Raw genomic sequence first — 18,606 nt, 5'->3', positions numbered from 1 at the left:
GACGAGTCGAGCGTCTGATTGGCCCGGTTGGCAGCGGTGGCATAGCCACGTGAGCGCTCTGAAAGAACAGATCGGGCCTCACGCCGGGAGCATCGTTTCTGTTCAATTATCTCTAGGAGTTGCAACTCCTGTGTCCTCATAGGGCAACCTTCATCATCAGCTGCGTGAAGTCCAACTACATAACAACATCTCACTTCTTGGGTTGAGCAATCATTAGTATTGTGTTGTTCAGCGCGATGTACGGCACCTCACCTCCGATCTGCATCCCTTTAAGGTATGTCCGTATTGGCCAAGAATGTGTTCCGCAAAGGAATCACTTCGTCTTCTTCTTCTATTGGTTGCCAAGGAAGCCCATAAGGTCCCCATGATCCATTTCCTCGGGGTCTGAATAAGTCAATTCCCTCGCTCTCTCTTTCTCACGTTAACGTATGTTATAAAGCGTGGTGGGAGAGTTAAATAACGACCGGGTGTCACACACGCGAATTACATATCTAGTGGGTCGTTTAAGCTTCACCCATTACAAAGGACTCAGCCATAATTCTTCGTCATCAACCGTCGCATCAACACAACGGCACATAATGCCTTACAGATGGTACCTCGCTTCTTCGCAGAATGACGAATAACGTCGTGGTGGGTGCTTCCCAACTTCACAATATTATGATTTGTGGCGTTGTGGGTACGTTGCTAGTGTACTTGTATTAATAGCCACAAGAGAGCTTGTAACGGGCTCTAGAAAGCCGCCCTTTCCAGCTTTCGCTGGACTGTGCTGCGCTTCCGCGCAGGCCTGGCGTTTTTTTTGTTATTTGTGGTCGACTAGTGGCTAAGACGAGCAAGAGAAAGGGAGTAGTGGTTATGGTGCTCGGCTGCTGACCCGGAGGTCGTGGGTTCGGTCCCGGCCGCGGCGGTCGCATTTCGATGTAGGCGGAACGGTAGAGGTCCGTGTTCTGCGCGATGTCAGTGCCCGCTAAAGTACACCAGATGGTCGAAATTTCCGGAGTACACCACTGCGGCGTCTCGCATAATCATATCGTGGTTTTGGGACGTAAAACCCCACATATTAGTATTACCTGGTTTGGACGAATTCAACCTCCTGCGCAAGAAATGTGCCTCCATTTAACTTCATTTTGCAGTGTACTGTTGGATATGATCACTCTCCTGAAGGTACTGCCATGTTCGACGAGTCGTTGGATGTGCCGAATTCCGCGAGCAACGGCAAAAATATATTTTTTCTCATCTCTAAATCCACATTACAGAAAACAAATTGGCATTGCATTTCTATACTATGATTTGATTCTATTTATGTAAAAAGGGAACATAAAAGAATTCAGGATAAACAGATTCTTAATTGGAATTTAATTAAGAATAATTACCATAAAAGGTATTAATCGACGTATTATGACAATATTTTCATTGCAGTAAAATATCAAGTGCCTTGTAATAATGTAGTGGGAATTTGTCGCATACAGACAGTTTCTTCGAAGGTGGCGTCTGAAAGGGTTGTGGATGATATCTGAAGCATTACTTTCGGCGTAAGGATATCATATGAAGGCCAAATTAAATTCGTTAAATTCGGCTAAATAATAGGACCGGTACGTAAAGGTAGCATCACCGACTTAAAAGTGTCTTCTCTTGTCGCGGTTCTAATCCGGAGGACTTGGGTTCGATTCCCGGTGAACGTAGTCACATTTAGATGGTGGCGAAACAACAGAAGAACCGTGTACCGAGATTAGATGCACGTTAATGAACCCGAAGTCTACAGATTAATCAGGAGTACCTTCCACCTTACGGCGTGCCCCGCCTTCATACTGTGATTTTGACGCGTTAGACCTAAAACATCAGATGATAATTAATAATTAAGTTTCTTCCCGCCCCTAGCACCGTTATGACACTGAATCTTTCCGAAACTTGCTAGCTTCAATCTTCGTCTCCATTAGAATTTAGTGTAGTCAAGCATTACCGATAAATGATAAACATGTGCCGAAATAGACGTCATTCAGACCTACAGCAACATGACAACCTCTGTAGTGCGGATATTTCACGGCATAGCTGCTCTTTTTCACGTCTTTTCTGGCTCATTTGAAGCTCATCTGGTGTTTGGTTCAATTTTGCTGCTCCCACAAAAATACGTTTTTCCTTGTACCGTACAAGAAGTTATTTAGCGAGTAAAAACTTTATATTAGAACCAAGGTAATAAAGCAGGTTGCTTCATGGTTCAGTGATCGATTTACAACAGCCAGTTTAGAACCGACTGTACGCTCGTACTGTACTGCTAGATTCGTGTGAATGCCGCAAAGTACATATAGATACTACAGTGTCCGGGAAGGTCATGCGGCTACAAGAATCTGCAAACTTGGGTTAATTTGGTTGATGCCCATGATAGCTGACCCAATGAGACTTTAACAGCCAGAAAAGCAAGTACATAAACGGATGAACTGCAGGTAAGAAAATGCCACAAAAATGTTTTCGTTTACTTCCTTCTGGTAGTAGCCTTGCAAGAATAATGCAGAGTTCGTCGGCGTGAAGAACTGGGAAACAATCCATCCCGTACGGTAGTCGGTCTTGTACTGAAAGTCAAAGCGAACGTATTTATTAGTTGCCTGGAATAATGGATAACTGGAATATCTCCTAATGTCATTGTATACCTACGAAATTCGGTCGCAATTTGTAATACCGTCTCTTTTGTCTAATATTTATCTTCTCCTGATTAGCCCTATCGTAGCTTCTGCGACGTAGAAAAGACGTTGTGCACAGTCAATCAAGCGTACGAGCATAGCGCTGTATGCCCCCTTGCCAGGCGCCTATATCATCTTAGGTTTCATGAAAATCCTCTTTTCCACACTCGTGCACGTCTCGTACAGTATGCAGTATTGAATAAATACGTGTAAATAAATTCACTTATTGAAAAGGCGTTTATTGACGGCGGGATTGGCGGCGACGATGCACAAAGACAGAGCGCAGGCTCGCAGACTCTCACGAGCACGAGCACGAGGGGCGTGCTCCCCGAGAAGAGGCGAAGAGGGCGACCCACTAGAAGGCGCTCGAGAGGACGGCCCATTACAGCGTTCCAATGCTTCTGTACGTACAGTATGCAGTATTGAATAAATACGTGTAAATAAATTTCCTTATTTATTTCTGCTTTGGTTATGCCATGAGCTATGAGTCCAAGCTACCGAATGTTCGGGTGGGTGTAAAAGCAAAAGTAGCGAACCTCATGAACATCGTGGACGCCGCAATCAATCCGACGCACTTCAGTACGCCGTCATGCCGCCTATGCTCCTGTGCAGCGTTAAATACAGCCAGTCAGTCAATCTAAGTATCAGTTGCACTTTCATAATTTAGCGATGCTGCGAACACCAGGCAAGATTAGTTGGGTTACTGATGTGCCTATAACTACAGGGTCTTTAACGCAGTCCGTGAAAAAAAAAAAAAGCTGTCACTGCTTTCATTTGCTAGCTTCTGCTTCCAGTTAATAAAGTTACTTTGCTTGCTTCAAAAAAATCCACATTAAATGTATCCGGAAACTGGAGATATGTGTTCACTTTCTCTCTTGGTCTCCTTACGAACATTTATTTCCTTTAGGGTGGATACATGTATATATATAGAAAGTGTTTGACAAACAAGCATCGGTGCAGCCATTCCAAAACACTCGGCACAGGCTAAGTAATATATGCATCACATGTTAACATGTCTGAGCTCGATTGCACATACAGAGTGGAATAAAAAAAGTTGGAGGGACCATTACGCAATAAAATTGAAACAAAAAAAATCTGCCCACCCCCATCATGATCACGTCACGGTACCCTGGTGTCTGTATTCCAGTGCCGCGCTACCAACACTAAGCGTAGGTTCATCAGAAAAGAAAAAAAAAATGGCATGTGCGACAGCAACCTACGTTAGGCTGCCGCAACTTCTACTTCATAGAATACACGACAGTTGCTGTGCATCTAGCAATAAATGACGGAAGATTGATGAGAACATCGGGAGAACGTGGGCCCCAGAGCTAATGGCAGAGCAGCATATGTGCGTAACTTGAAGCATATCGGGAAACAAACACATCTTAACTCATCCATTTATTAAAAAAACTACATATATACCATCAAGACAAAAAACACTACATGGGGGAGGTGAGGAAGGTAACGGTTAAATCCTATATTGTGAATCGTTTGTGGTGTCCTGACTTCTTTCTTGGCCCCGCCACGGTGGTCTAGTGGTTATGGTGCTCGACTGCTGACCCGAAGGTCGCGGGATCGAATCCCGGCCGCGGCGGCCACACTTTAGATGGAGGCGAAAATACTTGAGGCCCGTGTACTTAGATTTAGGTGCACGTTAAAGAACCCCAGCTGGTCGAAATTCCCGGAGCCCTCCACTACGGCGTCTCTCATAATAATATGGTGGTTTTGGGACGTTAAACCCCAGATATTATTATTATGACTTCTTTCTTGTGTCCGTGTTTGCACGCCCTGTCTTTTCAGAATGAATACTTACCAACTAGCGCAGCTCTCTGTTATTCTAAGCATGCAACATCTTGGTTCATTATAGATTTCATCTAATTGTAATAAAAGTACAATTTATCGTAAAAAGCAAAAAAATAAGAAAGAGGTAGAAAGTAAAAAGCAAGCTCACTTTTTTAGAGTACATTATTAGATAAATTGTTACAAAAACAGAGTTCGACTAAGACTTATGATGATGTAGCAAAATATTTGCACATCCAGAAAAACTGAAACGAATTCTTCACTGTTATTTCGGGCCTCAAAGAGTACCCTTTTATGAACTAAATAGGGAGATATCATTTTTAATTCCAGAATAAGTAAGAAATTACTTAATCTTGGCGCGTTAGTCTCTCGACAACTCAAACTTCACTCCAGTTTATCACAACAAAGCCAACTATGGGCTATTCCTTAGGCTTCTCCGTCTAAAACATTTTCTGGCGTCAAATTTACCTTAGCATGCAATACACTGGACATTGCAACATGGTTAAGACATTAAGCTTCCGAATTGTGTCCGCGTCATAGCATCGACGACACCACTTCGTCAAAAACGACCCAATGCTTTACAGGCAGAATGCAGCGACTGCTGTCAGATAATAATGCCTAATAGCTCTACCTTCTTAGATAACTGTTTTACCTGAAAGGAGCTTACTAAAGGAAATTAAATTACGGGGTTTGATGTGCTAATACTGCTATATCATTATGAGGGATGCTTTAGTGGGAGACCGCGATATATCTGGCTGACTGGCGTTTCTTAACTAACACTTTAATGTGAGTAAACGTTTGCTTTTGCATTTCGCCCCCATCTAAATGCGGCCGCCGTGTCCGGGAATCGAACCCGCGTCCTCGAACTTGACACCGCACCACTATAGCTGCTATATAAGCAACCACCGATGTTTCCTGTTAATAAACATGTACACCCACTCGTGCTGAATAGGTTGCAGCGACTACTACACAATGCTGTTGACACGGCTCGGAACGGAGCGTGGTGCCCGTCAACATGACATTAGCCTTGGACACAAGAGCTGAGTTCACGCTAAACTGAGACGTAGGATGTATAGCATCCCCACGCAGTTCACGGTCCTTCCGCATACACTGTGAACTTCTCAGTGCCCTGGTCGTTCTGCTGTGTTTCAGTCGTTCCGCTTGACGCTTTCATCAAAGGGGTCACAGCTAATCTGCCTGGTAGCAAGCTTCATGGGCACGCACCCAGGGTCTCATCTACTACATCTTTTAAGAGAGAAGCTCTTTAAGCCGCCGTTAAAACGTGCGCGTTTCACGAAAAGCCAGCCGCGCCGTAGTGATTGCAGCCAGTGAGGGCGCAGTCGCTAGAACGCCCGGCATAACCTCGTGAGGTCATTCTGAGCAGCGCATGCGCAGTAGTGACCACCATGCAGCTGCTATCGCTAAGTCGCGCCCGGTGACGGACACACTTCACGCAACCAAGTTACACCGTGCTTCCGCCGCTCGATCAAATTCAGCCATGGGATGAGCAATGAAAGTACGCACTCCCGAAGAAGAATCAGCGCATCGTGAAGCGTGTCTTGTCGCTGTACAAGAACGGCAACGGCAGCGAAGAGCAGATCCAGAAAATGCGTCGAAGGAAAGGTAGAAGAGGAGACGACGAGAAGATACTGCCGATCACCGTGAGTGGAATGCTGCGAATATGCGAGCTCTACGTCAGGATCCTGCCTACCGGAAAGCCGAGTACGAGCGGCGCCGTGCTCGGCCAGCTTCGCTCTGTCTCAAGCACTGCGCGGAGGAGTGCAAGCTTTCTTCTTTTTTTTACGCGAAAGTGTTTTATGCCGGGGTCCACCACGGCTCCAGTGACGTATTTCCGTCACGGATATGACGTTGTGAAATACACGCTAACAGATGGCAAAGAAAAAACTGGAAGAAACAGTTCTGTTACCGGGAGTCGAAATTACGACCCCTCGCTCCGCCACACGCGGCGCGAGGCCACTCTGCCACAGAGCGTACGTTCTCCAGCTTACTAACGGCGAGCTATTTATATGCACCATTTACCGATGGCGATGCTCAGAGCCCGGTGGCTTCAGCGTGTTCTTGTTATCACTAGCGAGATGGCGCGACGGTCGTGGAGGGCGCGCTTTAAAGGTCGTCGCCCCGCGCGTTGCGATGCGAGCGCGCCTCTACAGGTGGTGTCTCTCGTGCGCGCGCGCTTATCTCATGATGGGGCGGTTTTTACGTCTTGTGTTTTCACCGCAAGTTTCCGTTGACGTTACCGAGAGCACGAAGGTCACTTCGATCGCTGCAACGGCCGCGTTTCCGAAAGGAGCGCGCTGCTCACACTCAAAGAAGTAACAATTGTGACCGTTATTAGTTCGTGCTCGTCCTGTGTATGTTCTTTTCGTGCGTCCTTTCTGCTTAGAGCGCGCTGCAAGTTTCGGCCTGCCTGCCGTTCTTCGCGTGACATTACAATTTGTTGCTATAGCATTCATTCCTTCGCCCTTATGGCGAAACAGTGAGCAATAAACGCTCCCCTGTGAAGACACGTTTCACTTTCGTCGTATACCGATTCCTACGAAAGGGGGATCAGCCATGTTTTTTTCATATGCCTAGCAGCAGAATGGAACGACGTTTACCAATAAATCGTACCAATAACCCGCCAATGAAGTTTTCTAAATTGTCATTTATAACACTTATGGAATGATATACACCATGTGACATTTTCTAACCCCGGTGCTCATTCATTAGCTTCTATGGGGTATCTTTATTTTAATAATGTCATGCGATGAAGGCGTGAAAGCTCACCTTCTTCGGCTATGATTTTTTCTCCATAGTTTTCCGTGATCATTTTTAGGTCGTATGCTCTGGAAAAGCCGTCATATGGGATTAAGCACCGTAAAGATTTGCTGTAGCTCGGGCTACAGGTCTTGTACATTTCATGCTTTAACTTGAGGCGAAAAAAAAACTTGTACTTGTCTCCGTTTCTGGCACATCACGTTAAATATGAATATGTGAAAACAAAAACTAGCCCAAACTTCAGGTCTCGTAGGCATTTGAGTATTCTGGATGACAATTTGCCACTCTTTAAATGCCGTGAAGGCTTTTGGTTTTTCTGAAGGAAAAAGTGTGCTGGTTGCGGTTGAGAAGGTGGGCGTGAACGAGCGCAACAAGGATCTATATAACAAACCTTTTTTGATATCTGGTTTTATTGCTCTTATGGTTAGAATTATGAGCTGTTATGATATTGTGCATTAATAAACAGATAGCAGCATAAGCTTGCGCGACCTTGCAGAATCAAGCCATTTTTCAGCGAGGCTCTTTCTTTTCAGCACACGGAATAATAATTTCCGTTACCCGTAATTAAGCTTCACACTTTAAGGTACACTACATAGAAAATATGCCTTTGTCTTATTAGTAAATTAGCCTGTACCAACATTAAAACCACAACTTGCCTCGAGAAGATGCTTGGTAAGCGTGAAAACGCGCAAAAATGAAAGTGCAGGTGGCGACACGCCTTTTTTTTATTGACACGATGTAGAAGGAGGCCTCTTGGCTCAGATCTTATGTAGTGCCTGTTCTTATCAGTGACATGCCTTGAAATTTCCGCACCAACTCACTGTAGCATCATACATTTTGACGGTGACTTATAGGGCCTACACATTTCTAATTCGGTAAAAAGGAAGTACGTTATCCTTTGAGTTGCCAGAGGCTCTATTTACCACGTTTCAGAAAATTTTGTTCAGCCAATGTCGCCAAATTATGAAAAGCGTCTTTGAAATATGCCATCTCACACTGGTATTCAGAAGGGCAAATTTAAGCGCGTAATTTAAAAATGAAACTTTGACCTACATTTGATCTTCTAGTAGTAAAAGCTCGTTAATTCGAACTCGAAGGGGACTGAAAGTATTCGAATTAGGCGAAGTTCGAATTAGCGGACGGGCGAGAACGAACGGACATCACGCCACATGGCGAGGACAGAGCCCAAAGAAGCCACCTCTGGGGTCGTTTCTGCGAATTAGGCGCTACTACACGTTTGTGGCAGGTGATTTCATAAATTAGGTTCATGGAGCTCTAACAGCAAACAGAATTTAATGGATCCACTCAATGATACGCCATAAACAACCACCGACACGCACTCATATGAGCAGTGAGCCTTAACGTCGACATGTATGATGCTATTTATGCTCCAAAACAAGTTTGTTTAAAGGCAGAGATAACGTATTGAAAACTAAAAGTTATCAGCAATTTGTATTTGCTTGTGTTTCTTCTGTCGTGGCTCCATGAGCATCGTTTGCAGCTTGCCCAAGAGGTACAGCGCAGCGTCCGAATTCTCATCTGCTGAGAAATACTGCTGTTTCGTTTTTTTTTTTCATTTCTAGTAAATTTGCTTTGGTTGGTTTTTGCAACACATTGTGATCACTTGGGGGCCGACTCCTGCGAGGAGGGATGAAAGCCAGGGGGCTCGCAGGTGGAATTAACCGTTGTAGATACCCACGCGTCCGAATTATCGGAAGTTTTCCCCCATAGAAATACAGAGGGCTGTGCCGGGACCAGAACGTCAGTTCAAATTAACTGTAAGTTTGAAATAACCGTGTTCGAATTAACGAGCTTTTAGTGTATCAACATATGATTGTGCAAATAACGAGAGTGGACTTTTCGAAAAATAATTGAACAGTCTAAGATGATTCATTCTTTAATTTGAGTCTTCCTTAAAACTAAAGTCCACATAAGCGCGCTGTTTAAAATCTTGCTTTGTATGTATAGCACCTTCAATTACTTCTTAATAAGAAAACAAAAGAAGAACATACGAATTTGCGTCTGCTACGCTGTATTCCACAAAACATATTACTTGTGCAACATTTAGAGATCAACAGCAAGTAAGAAGGCGCACCGGTCCTCCCAACGGCCCTGAAAAAAAATTATATGAAAGTAAGGCACATTTTGTTATCGCTTGAACACTGTGGAGCCTACATTTGGCGTGTAAAAGACAATGTAATTTGAACGAGACTCATCAGCGCTTCATTGTGAAACAAACTATACTGGTTATCTGCTGAGGTCGACGTTTATGTAATATAGCACCAACTATATTCTCCTCATCATTGTAGATTATAAACTGAGTTGTACGCACCAGGGGCGTAGCCAGAAATTTTTTTCGGGGAGGGTTCAACCATACTTTATGTATGTTCGTGCGTGCGTTTGTATGTGCACGTGTATATCTACGCAAGCAGAACTGAAAAATTTCGGGGGGTTTAAACCCCCACCCCCACCCCCCCTGGCTACGCCCCTGGTACGCACCTCTGAAAGTGCGTTTCAAGAACAGCGACGAGAGAAGCGACGGCAGTGCGCTCGTTGGGGGGGCACCATAGTTCTGTGAAGCGTTTTGCGCCTTCGCGCCTTTTTTTTTTTTTTTTGCACTGTCGTGATTGTGGTTTCCCTTCGGTTTTTATACAAACTGTTGGGGTTTTACGTCCCAAAACCACGATATGATTATGAAGGACTCCGTAGGGCAGGGCTCCGAGAATTTCGACCACCGGGGGTTCTTTAACGTGCAACTACACTTTAAGCGAAAATGTACCCAGCTAGGAGGCCTTGGGGGATGATGCTCCCGCTTAACTCCGGTGACCTCTCCCCAATACGAACACATCGCAATGTACCGGAGTATATCGTTCATTCACTACCGTTCTCCTCTCGCGGGCGATGGACGGAAGAAAAGGGCACCCATTCCCTGATTTTACTCCGGCGCTCATGCCGCAAGTACTCCGGCGCATCGCTCAGCGGCTTTCACTGGCTGCTGGAGGAGTGATGTAGGCAGCCTCGCCGGGCGGCCGGTCCCCAGAAACCATTTCTAAATATCTCTCCTTTCGCCCGAACCATCGCGGGCTCTCTGACCGACACTTGCCTTCCCACGGTAGAGGTTGGGCGATTGGGACCCCTGCGTATATGTTGTGGGAACGAAATGATGACCCCCCCCCCCCCTTGCTGGACCGGACGGTGCAGCTAACAAGAATGAGAGAGGCAGCAAGGGTGGCCGGCGCTGGGGTAGTCGGCGGCAGAGGAGTGAGGAGAGTCGTTCAAGCAACGATAGATGAAGGATCCTTCCTTAGCTCTCTGGCAGTTGTAAATATGTAAATAAACTTTTTGCATCATTTGAAAACCTAGCGTCATCGAGTTATTGAAATTGAACCCTTTTATAACAATCAGCATGGCACAGGCCAAGCCACCCGAATCGAAATGCAGCGAGGATTGGACGAAGCCTTCGGCCGCGTTCGGAAAAAAGGAAATTGTTCCGTGCACCTTGTGGACATTACAAGCGACTAAAGCTTCCACGAAGGTTCTCATCGACAGCAGCAAGTTGCGGGAACCTTAATCGTGTGATGGTGCCGCGCAGCAAACGACACATTGTGATCTCTCGCAAGTGGCAAACAAGCGGAGGGTAGCGGGTGCGGCGCAAAACTGGTGAGTGAGGCTACAGGGCACCATTACAAAGTCACAAAAGCAATCTCAGGTCATTTGGGCATTCATTGAAGAGATTGTGACTGCATGCCCTTGTTTGAAAACACCTCCATCCTGTATAAGGCGCATAGTAAGGAGAGAAGAGAAATTGCTGAAGCCTATGAAATTACTAGATTAGAAGAAATGTGCGTATAGCGAGCCTTCCCACTCGCTTTCTCAACAAGAGTTGCAATATCTTGCTTTGTCGCCGTAATATGGCAGGGCGCTTTCCCTCGATCCGAAGGAAAGCGCCCTGCCACTCGGCTAATTCAGGCGCGCTAGCGGAGCATAGCATAGCCTTGTATAGTATAGTGTTGCAAGGGGGTGGGAAAGGGAAGTGAGCATGAGGAGGAGAGATGGTGAGGAAGAGGGAAGAGAGAGGGTAAAGCGCAGCACAGAAAGAATGAGAAAGTGAGAAATAGAGAGAAAGAAATGCAGAAAGAAAAAGATACAGAGAGAACATCAGCGAGAGAGAGAGAAAGAAGTAGAGAGAGAGAAAAAAAGATAGAAAAGAAGAGGAAGCAAGCATCGCATCGTCTAGCGACCAGATACCGCACCACCTGGCCAAGCCGCTCACACGCAGTAGCTAAGCCAAGCCTACCGACGGAGACATTGCGCTCAACCTCCGGTCTAATGGAAAAATAGACAACCACTCGTTTGTAGCACGAGGCCACAAGGAAATGCATACGAATTTCCTTTAAAATCCGCATGGATTTCCTTGTGGCATCGTGCTACAAACGGGTGGTTGTCTATTTTCTCTTTCTTAACCTTTCCGCCACCTTGCCGGATTCCGCAAAACTCATTCACAACTTCCGGTCTATAGACCCTTTTCACAATTGTAAAGCTAGCTTTCCTGCTATGCAGTTTGCCCAGCTACTGGCGGCTAGTCACGTACTGCAAACAGCATGTTCAAGCGCATTTTACTTACGCTATGACGTGGAAAATGTAGACTCGGCTCTCTTGACATAAACACGCATAATAGACAAACCCCAGCACCTGCAACTAGGACCTCGTCTCCACTCTAAGCAAGACAGGTGCCGCCATTAGTTGGGCAAATATGCACTGCAGGAAAGCGCACTTGCGGATTATGAAAAGGGTCTATAGTGCATAGCCTGGCTGCGCCCGATCGTCTCCGGAGGGTCACGGGGCGTCCTAAGAAAGTGCGTACTCCCGAGAAGGAAGCCGTTCATCTCAAAGCTAGACGTGTCGGTCGGCGGGGAGTACGAGCGGCGACGGGCCCGTGCTTCGCTGTGCCAAGCTTTGCGCGACTTACTGCGAACTGCCCGCATTTTTATACTTTCAGAAGCCATGTTGGGGCCCTTTAAAAAGACAGCGCCTGCAAACACCGATACACGAGAGTAGCCAAGACACTACAAGCGCCGCTAACAACTCAACAATCGTACAGCGGCGGAAAAGAAGGTATGCACAAATAGTTATCTGGGCATTCCCATGCAGGGGGTGATATCTATCAGTCAGGTGCGCGTAGCGGTCTACGTGAGAAATAACTGTTCACTCTCTTGACTTCTCTCTTGTGTCCGTCTTTGCACGTCCTGTCTTTTTAACATGAATACTTATCAACTAGCTCAGCTATCTGTTTGTTTGTTTTGTTTTTCTCCATGGTTGAAGCGCATTCCGTCCCTCTGATCTGTCTCGAGAGTTGTGAAAGCTTCGTGACGTCAAAGTGACGTTGCAGAAGAAAACCAGAAACAGAGGGCGCGCTGCTTACCGAGCTCCGGCCAATCAGCGTTGGCTGAAATGGACTGTCCATTACATGGACCATCAAGAAGAGCCCCCCCCCCCCCCCCCCCCGGTGAAGTGATGTACAGTCTCAATGAAAAAAGATTATCACAAGTGAACGGTGGCCGGAGCCGCAAAATTGCGACACGCGGCGCTGTTGTTCACGAGCACGGTGATAGTGAGATTGCCAAGCACATTCCACTTTCCAAAGCAGGGGTGGCCGGCGGACCGGCGCAAAGTAGCTCAACCTTGCTGTCGGTCCACCCAAAAGCCCATATCTTAAAGAAACGCTTGTTCATTGCTTATCGCCAGATGTGGCTATGCACACGATCTCCTTTTCGTTTTTATTTTTTCGCTGAAGGTGCGAGCAACCGTATCTTCATCGCAGTTGCCCAGAAAATGCTGCTTGTTGGAGTGCCTTCCGCCGCCCACAACTGCTTTGGAAAATAGTATGTGCTTGGCACTCTCGATATCGGCGCGCTCGGAAAAAAACTCAGCGCCGCGTGTCGCAACCTTGCAGCTCCGGCAACCGGTCACTTGTGCCAATCCTTTTCCGTTGATACTATGTCCATAGGCGTGCGCAGGGTTCCCCATTAGGGGGGGCCGAAGGTTCATCGCAGCGCCCCCCACCCTACTAAGTCCATGTATTGGGCAGATATTGCCCCCCCCCCCCCTCTTAGGTGACTTAAGGGTCAGTACGGGGCAGATATTGCGCCCCCCTCCTAGATGATTAGGGGGGGGGCGGCCGCCCCCCCTGTGCGCACGCCTATGACTATGTCCCAATTCCCGTTCGGTTTAAAAGAAAAGACTAACGGCGGCGCACCGCACTGTGCATTCCGGATCCGCTCGCCGCGGAACTTGAAAAAATGGCGGCCAAGTCCGACACGCTCGTCACGTCGCAGTCGAAAAGCATCCACACAGTGGAATTGCTCATTGAAATGGTGCGGAACTACCTCGTCCTTTACGACAAACGCCACCCGAAGCACAAGGACAGTTTACTGAAGGACGATTTGTGGAATAAAATTGGAAACGAGCTTGGATTGACTGGTATGTACGAGTACTGCTGTCTATGTTGCTTTGTTTCTGATGTAGCGAGCACCAGTTTGAGCATTGCGATGTAGCTGCCTTGCACGCCCTAGTCGCAAAGAGCGTTGAAACGAGCAAGGTCGTTTATAGCAGCGCTGAAGACCCACAAAATTGCATGGCGTAGTTGTGAACCGCGATAACATTCGGGCAACTGCGAATCCATCCCGCGCTCACCCGTGGCTGATGGTTTACCCGACAGATGGCGCATCGCGGAGGTGCGCAATAGAGTCACTGTATATGCTACCTTTAGGTAGCAGAGTAGCGCATAGGTCCGGCTAGCAACCACAGCTATGCGGTGAAGTCGCACTTCGTTTTTGCAGGCGACATGTCTACCGTGTCGCCGATTAACCTGTCTGGCGTGTCGAACACCGGCGATAAACATTGGCTGTCGATGGCTAGTGTTAATTCAGTTCACTGCAGCGGAGGCGTCGAGAAATAAAAAAAATTGGCCCAAGTGGCAGCTTCTCCGCAATGCATGGTTGCTAGCGGCGTTGGAAGACAGATGCGCAACTCTGCTACCTAAAGGTAGCATATACAGTAACTCTAGTGCGCAACGCTTTCCCACCAGAGCAGTCTGGATTCCGGCCACATCGCGCGACCATCGACTGCATTGCTGCAGTCGTGAGCACCCTCGAGCAGGCCCTTCACGATGGAGAAGTGGCCATCCTACTCCTCCTTGACATAAAGTCGGCGTTCGACTCGCTCCCCCACTCGTCTATCCTCAGTGCTGTGCGCGCGCTAGGTGTTGAGGGCAAACTCTTGAGCTACGTTCAGGCCTTCCTCACTGACCGAACGTTTACTGTGCGCGTGGGCGGGGCGACAAGTGCGCCGCGATCTGTCAGCTGTGGCGTCCCACAGGGCAGCGTCCTCAGCCCGTTTTTGTTTAATCTGGTACTCGCGCCGCTCGTCAAGTGCCTACCAGAAACGGCTGTGTTCCCTGTTCGCGCAGTGGTGTACGCTGATGACGTCGCATTGTATGTGCGTGGTCCGACCCGAAAGTGCTCGGTGGTGCGCGCTTGCATGCAGGAGGCCCTCCAATGTGTGGCCGCCTTCGTGAGAAACATCGGACTCGCGATCTCGGCGCCGAAAACCGAGGCCCTCGTCGTCCACCCTCGTGCTGAAGCCCGACGATGTCTTCCGTGCCTTCAGCTGGATGGTGCACCAATAGTTTGGAGTAGCAACGTCCGCTACCTCGGCCTGACGATAGACAATCGCCTCCGATGGTTCCCGCGGCGGTGCGACGTGTACGACAGACGACGCGTCGCGTTGAATCGGCCGTGCGCCAACTACTCGCAGGCGGCAACGGCTGCCCCGCTGCCTTCGCCTGCACCATCTACGAGGCGATGGCTGTCTGCCATCCACTACGCACTGCCGATCTGCAAACTCCAGGCGCCACAGTGGCGACTGATCGACCAGGACCACCGCCGAGTCATCCGCATGTGTCACGGAATGCCTCGTGGCTCTCGTGTGGCCGAGACCTTCGCGGAGGCTCGTGCGTGGCCTGCGTCGCTCACGGCGGACCTGCGCGCATTGTGCCATTTGCAGCGTCTCCACCGAGCGCCTGATGCAGGTCCCCTCCTCTCGCGGTTACGTGCTGTGCCAAACTCACGTGTCGGCCAACTTATCGACGTGTACGACGGTGTTGTGGCTGACGACCCCGCACGCCTTTCGCGCTGGCCACCCCCTCACCGTCGAGTGCCCCTTCCAGTGAACTTGCACCTGCCGGGCATTCGATCCAAACGCCACACCCCCATCAGTGCCATTGCTCAGGAGGCCGCGGCGCGGATGTATGAGGATCTGGCCGGGAGGACGCAGGTGTTCACCGATGGGTCCGTCCTGCAGGATCGCTCAGCCGCGGCCGCCCGCATAGCCCCTCAGCTCAGCTCGGAACGATAGTGCCGTTTGCGATACTGTGCATCCTCAACAACAGCTGAGCTAGTCGGGCTCCAGCTGGCTGCAGACCTCCTGCGCATTTCGCCGGCCGTCACGAGCGCAGCAATATTCTGCGACTCGAAACCTGCCCTCCGCCAGCTCGCGAGGGAGGAACGAGGCCCCCTTCTTGCTCAGCGTGCCGCTCTCAGCCTGCTGGCCCTCCAGGAACGAGGCTGTGATGTGGTCCTTCAGTGGCTCCCTTCACACGTCGGCATCGCGGGCAACGAGGCTGCAGACGAACTCGCAAAACGAGCACACTCCGCCGAGACTTCGCTGACGGATTACGCCAGCTCGTTCGACTCGGCACGCAACAGGAGGAGCCGCTAGGGGGCGCCGAGCAGTGCAGTCTAGCTCGCGTCGCGCTCCGTACTTTTGATTGATTTCGTTGTGAAATCTTGTCCCAAACCACCGAAAAGTGACACCGATCGATTCGTAAAGACGAGAGGAATCCGAAGATACCATCCACTCCAACCGGGAACGTCTCAACAACAAGCAACGTATGTAAACAAGTCGGCCCACGTGGTGCACTCGCTAGGCCGAACAGCTCTCAGGCCTTCAGCACCCTCCGCGCCGGCGGCGCGGGGTCTTGCTGAGAGCTGGGCTAACCATGACTACGGACACAACTGGAGTTCAAGAGCACCGAGATTCAACACCGGCAAGCATCGAATAACGACGACGGAATGGACCTCACTGGGCCCGGCACGTCGACGGGGTGTTCAACCAGCCAAGCGGAGGTGAGTGGACACGCTCTACCTTCCATCGACACCGATGCAGATGGGAAAACTGCGTTAACGCTACGCCAGCGGAAGAAACAAGCGTCGAAACGGAGGCGCGCGAATGCGCCGGCTAAACACGACGCGGAAACGAACACAGACATCAAGAACACAGCTTCTTTGAAAAGAAGGAAAACACCCAAACTCCCACCGCTGCCAAAGGACGATTTCAAGATCGTTATGCGACCACATTCAGGCTTACCCCTACGTAACATCATCACACCAGCAGTGGCGACAGCCATTATTGAATCCTGCAACCACCAATTCTCTGGAGAACACTTTCTCCTGCGAATCAAGCCGGGCTCAAACATTGCTATCTTCTCTACTCCGCACCAAGAAGTGGCCATGAAAGCCCGGGGAATTCGTCTCCTCACCATCAACGGCAACGCACACGCGGTGAAAGCATATGCCGCCACCGGAGAAGATGCCCTGAGAGGAGTGGTGCACGGCATACCGCAACACACTCCGTCGGAGACCTTGCTACGCAACATGCGGGTTCGTACGCAAGGAGTCGAGCTGCTGCAGGCCCGAATGATTGGAGATACTCAAAGTGCCAACCTCACGTTCAGCGGGCCCGTACTACCGAAAACTGTGTACTATTATGGAGGTGAACTCTTGTGCCACCCCTTTCGCGCCACTATCCAAGTCTGCAAAATCTGCCGCGACAAGGGGCACCGCGCGGACGTCTGCCCTAATCCTGCGCGACGAATTTGCAATGTATGCGGCCTCGAGAACCCCAGCGAAGGTCACCCCTGTGAGCCGAACTGTGCCTCGTGCGGAGAGGCCCATCTCACCGGGGATAAGAGCTGCACTAAGCGCCTAAAGCAACCGCGACAGCCACGAGCACCGCAGACCTCGCGTTCGCAGGCCACCAGGCAATTTAGATGGTTTTCCTCCGAAGGCGAGGAAGAGGACTACAGGGCGGGTCGAGGCGCGCGAAGCGAAAGCGTCAGCACAGACAAGTCCGGTTCCAAATCTGCGCATCGCGCAGCTACCACCACTGCCACAAGCACCCAGAAACAAGAAGCCCGATCCCGGACTGCGGTGAGGAAAGTACCGGCGGAAAAACCCAAAAGCCAGCAAGGATCCAAGACCGACTCCCAGAATGCTCCAGCAGAGGTAAGTTGGTCGGGGGGCGCGTCTTCCACGACCAAACTCGTCACGCAGAGTGAGGAACACCAGCGAGCCATCTCAGAGGCGAGACAACTTAAGGCCAGCTTAGATAGCAAAACGCGAGAGGTGGAAACACTCAAGCGGCAGGTAGCTATGCTCATGGCGCAGGTTAAGACACTAAAACCCACAACACCCACTCCATTGCCGAAACAGCAACCACCAGCACTTGCGACACAGCTCACGCAATCAGCACAAGTATTGCCTCAGCGGCCACCAACACAAACGCAACCTGCACCACAAGAAGCGACAACGCAAGGGACCCTAATGCAAGTCGAACACATGTTTACTTTACAGCAAGGACAAATTCAACAACAATTTCAACAAATGCAAGAACAATTACAAGCGCAAATGCAGCAGATGTTTGCGGAATTTCGGGAACTCAAACGATACGTGGATGACTCAATTCATAAACTCCAACGACCGCGTAAACGACGACACAACGTCGCTTCGGACAAGATGAGCGCAGAGACCATGCTGTATACTGACACCGATGATACCGCAGCCTCCGAAACCCAACATCATGGCTAACAACACGACCAGACAGCAAGAGAATCTCACTATATGGCAGTGGAACTGCCGATCACTACACAACAAACACGCGACACTAACACAATATATCAAGACGGCACTGGTTCCCCCCGACGTTATCTGCTTGCAAGAGGCGGGGAAGCAACCAAGACCCATTCAGGGTTATTACCTATACACAGACCCGGACTACCCAATGGTGGCAACTCTGGCTCGGAAAGACCTTGCCATAACGAGCGCCGTGGCACCGGGAGTAGAAATTAACCACCAAATTTTAACCATCTGGCCGATGAAGAAGGGCCGACCCAAGTGCGTCTTGGTTAATGTCTACAGCCCGCCCAGAGACCAAAAAGTTGACTTTTCGCCACTACTTCACCACGTATCAACCCTACTCGTGCGACGAGACAAACTACTTCTCCTCGGCGATTTCAACG

The 18,606-nt window shown here is 49.3% G+C and overlaps 1 protein-coding gene across 1 annotated transcript in view; it reads right to left on the bottom strand.

The window, feature by feature from the left end:
- Positions 1–18,606, bottom strand: part of LOC119373967 (uncharacterized) — a 50,647-nt gene that overhangs the window by 14,361 nt on the left and 17,680 nt on the right. The window contains exons 5-7 of the mRNA XM_037644026.1: positions 9,346–9,362; positions 7,260–7,318; positions 2,472–2,564 (exon numbers count right to left, since the gene is read on the bottom strand). Coding sequence (XP_037499954.1) covers positions 2,472–2,564; positions 7,260–7,318; positions 9,346–9,362 — 169 coding nt within the window. The remainder of the gene's footprint in view (positions 1–2,471; positions 2,565–7,259; positions 7,319–9,345; positions 9,363–18,606) is intronic.

This window comes from Rhipicephalus sanguineus, chromosome 11 (assembly GCF_013339695.2).
Source record: "Rhipicephalus sanguineus isolate Rsan-2018 chromosome 11, BIME_Rsan_1.4, whole genome shotgun sequence".
In the NCBI taxonomy this organism is placed as follows: Eukaryota; Metazoa; Arthropoda; class Arachnida; order Ixodida; family Ixodidae; genus Rhipicephalus; species Rhipicephalus sanguineus.
This window is presented reverse-complemented; position numbering and strand designations above follow the sequence as displayed.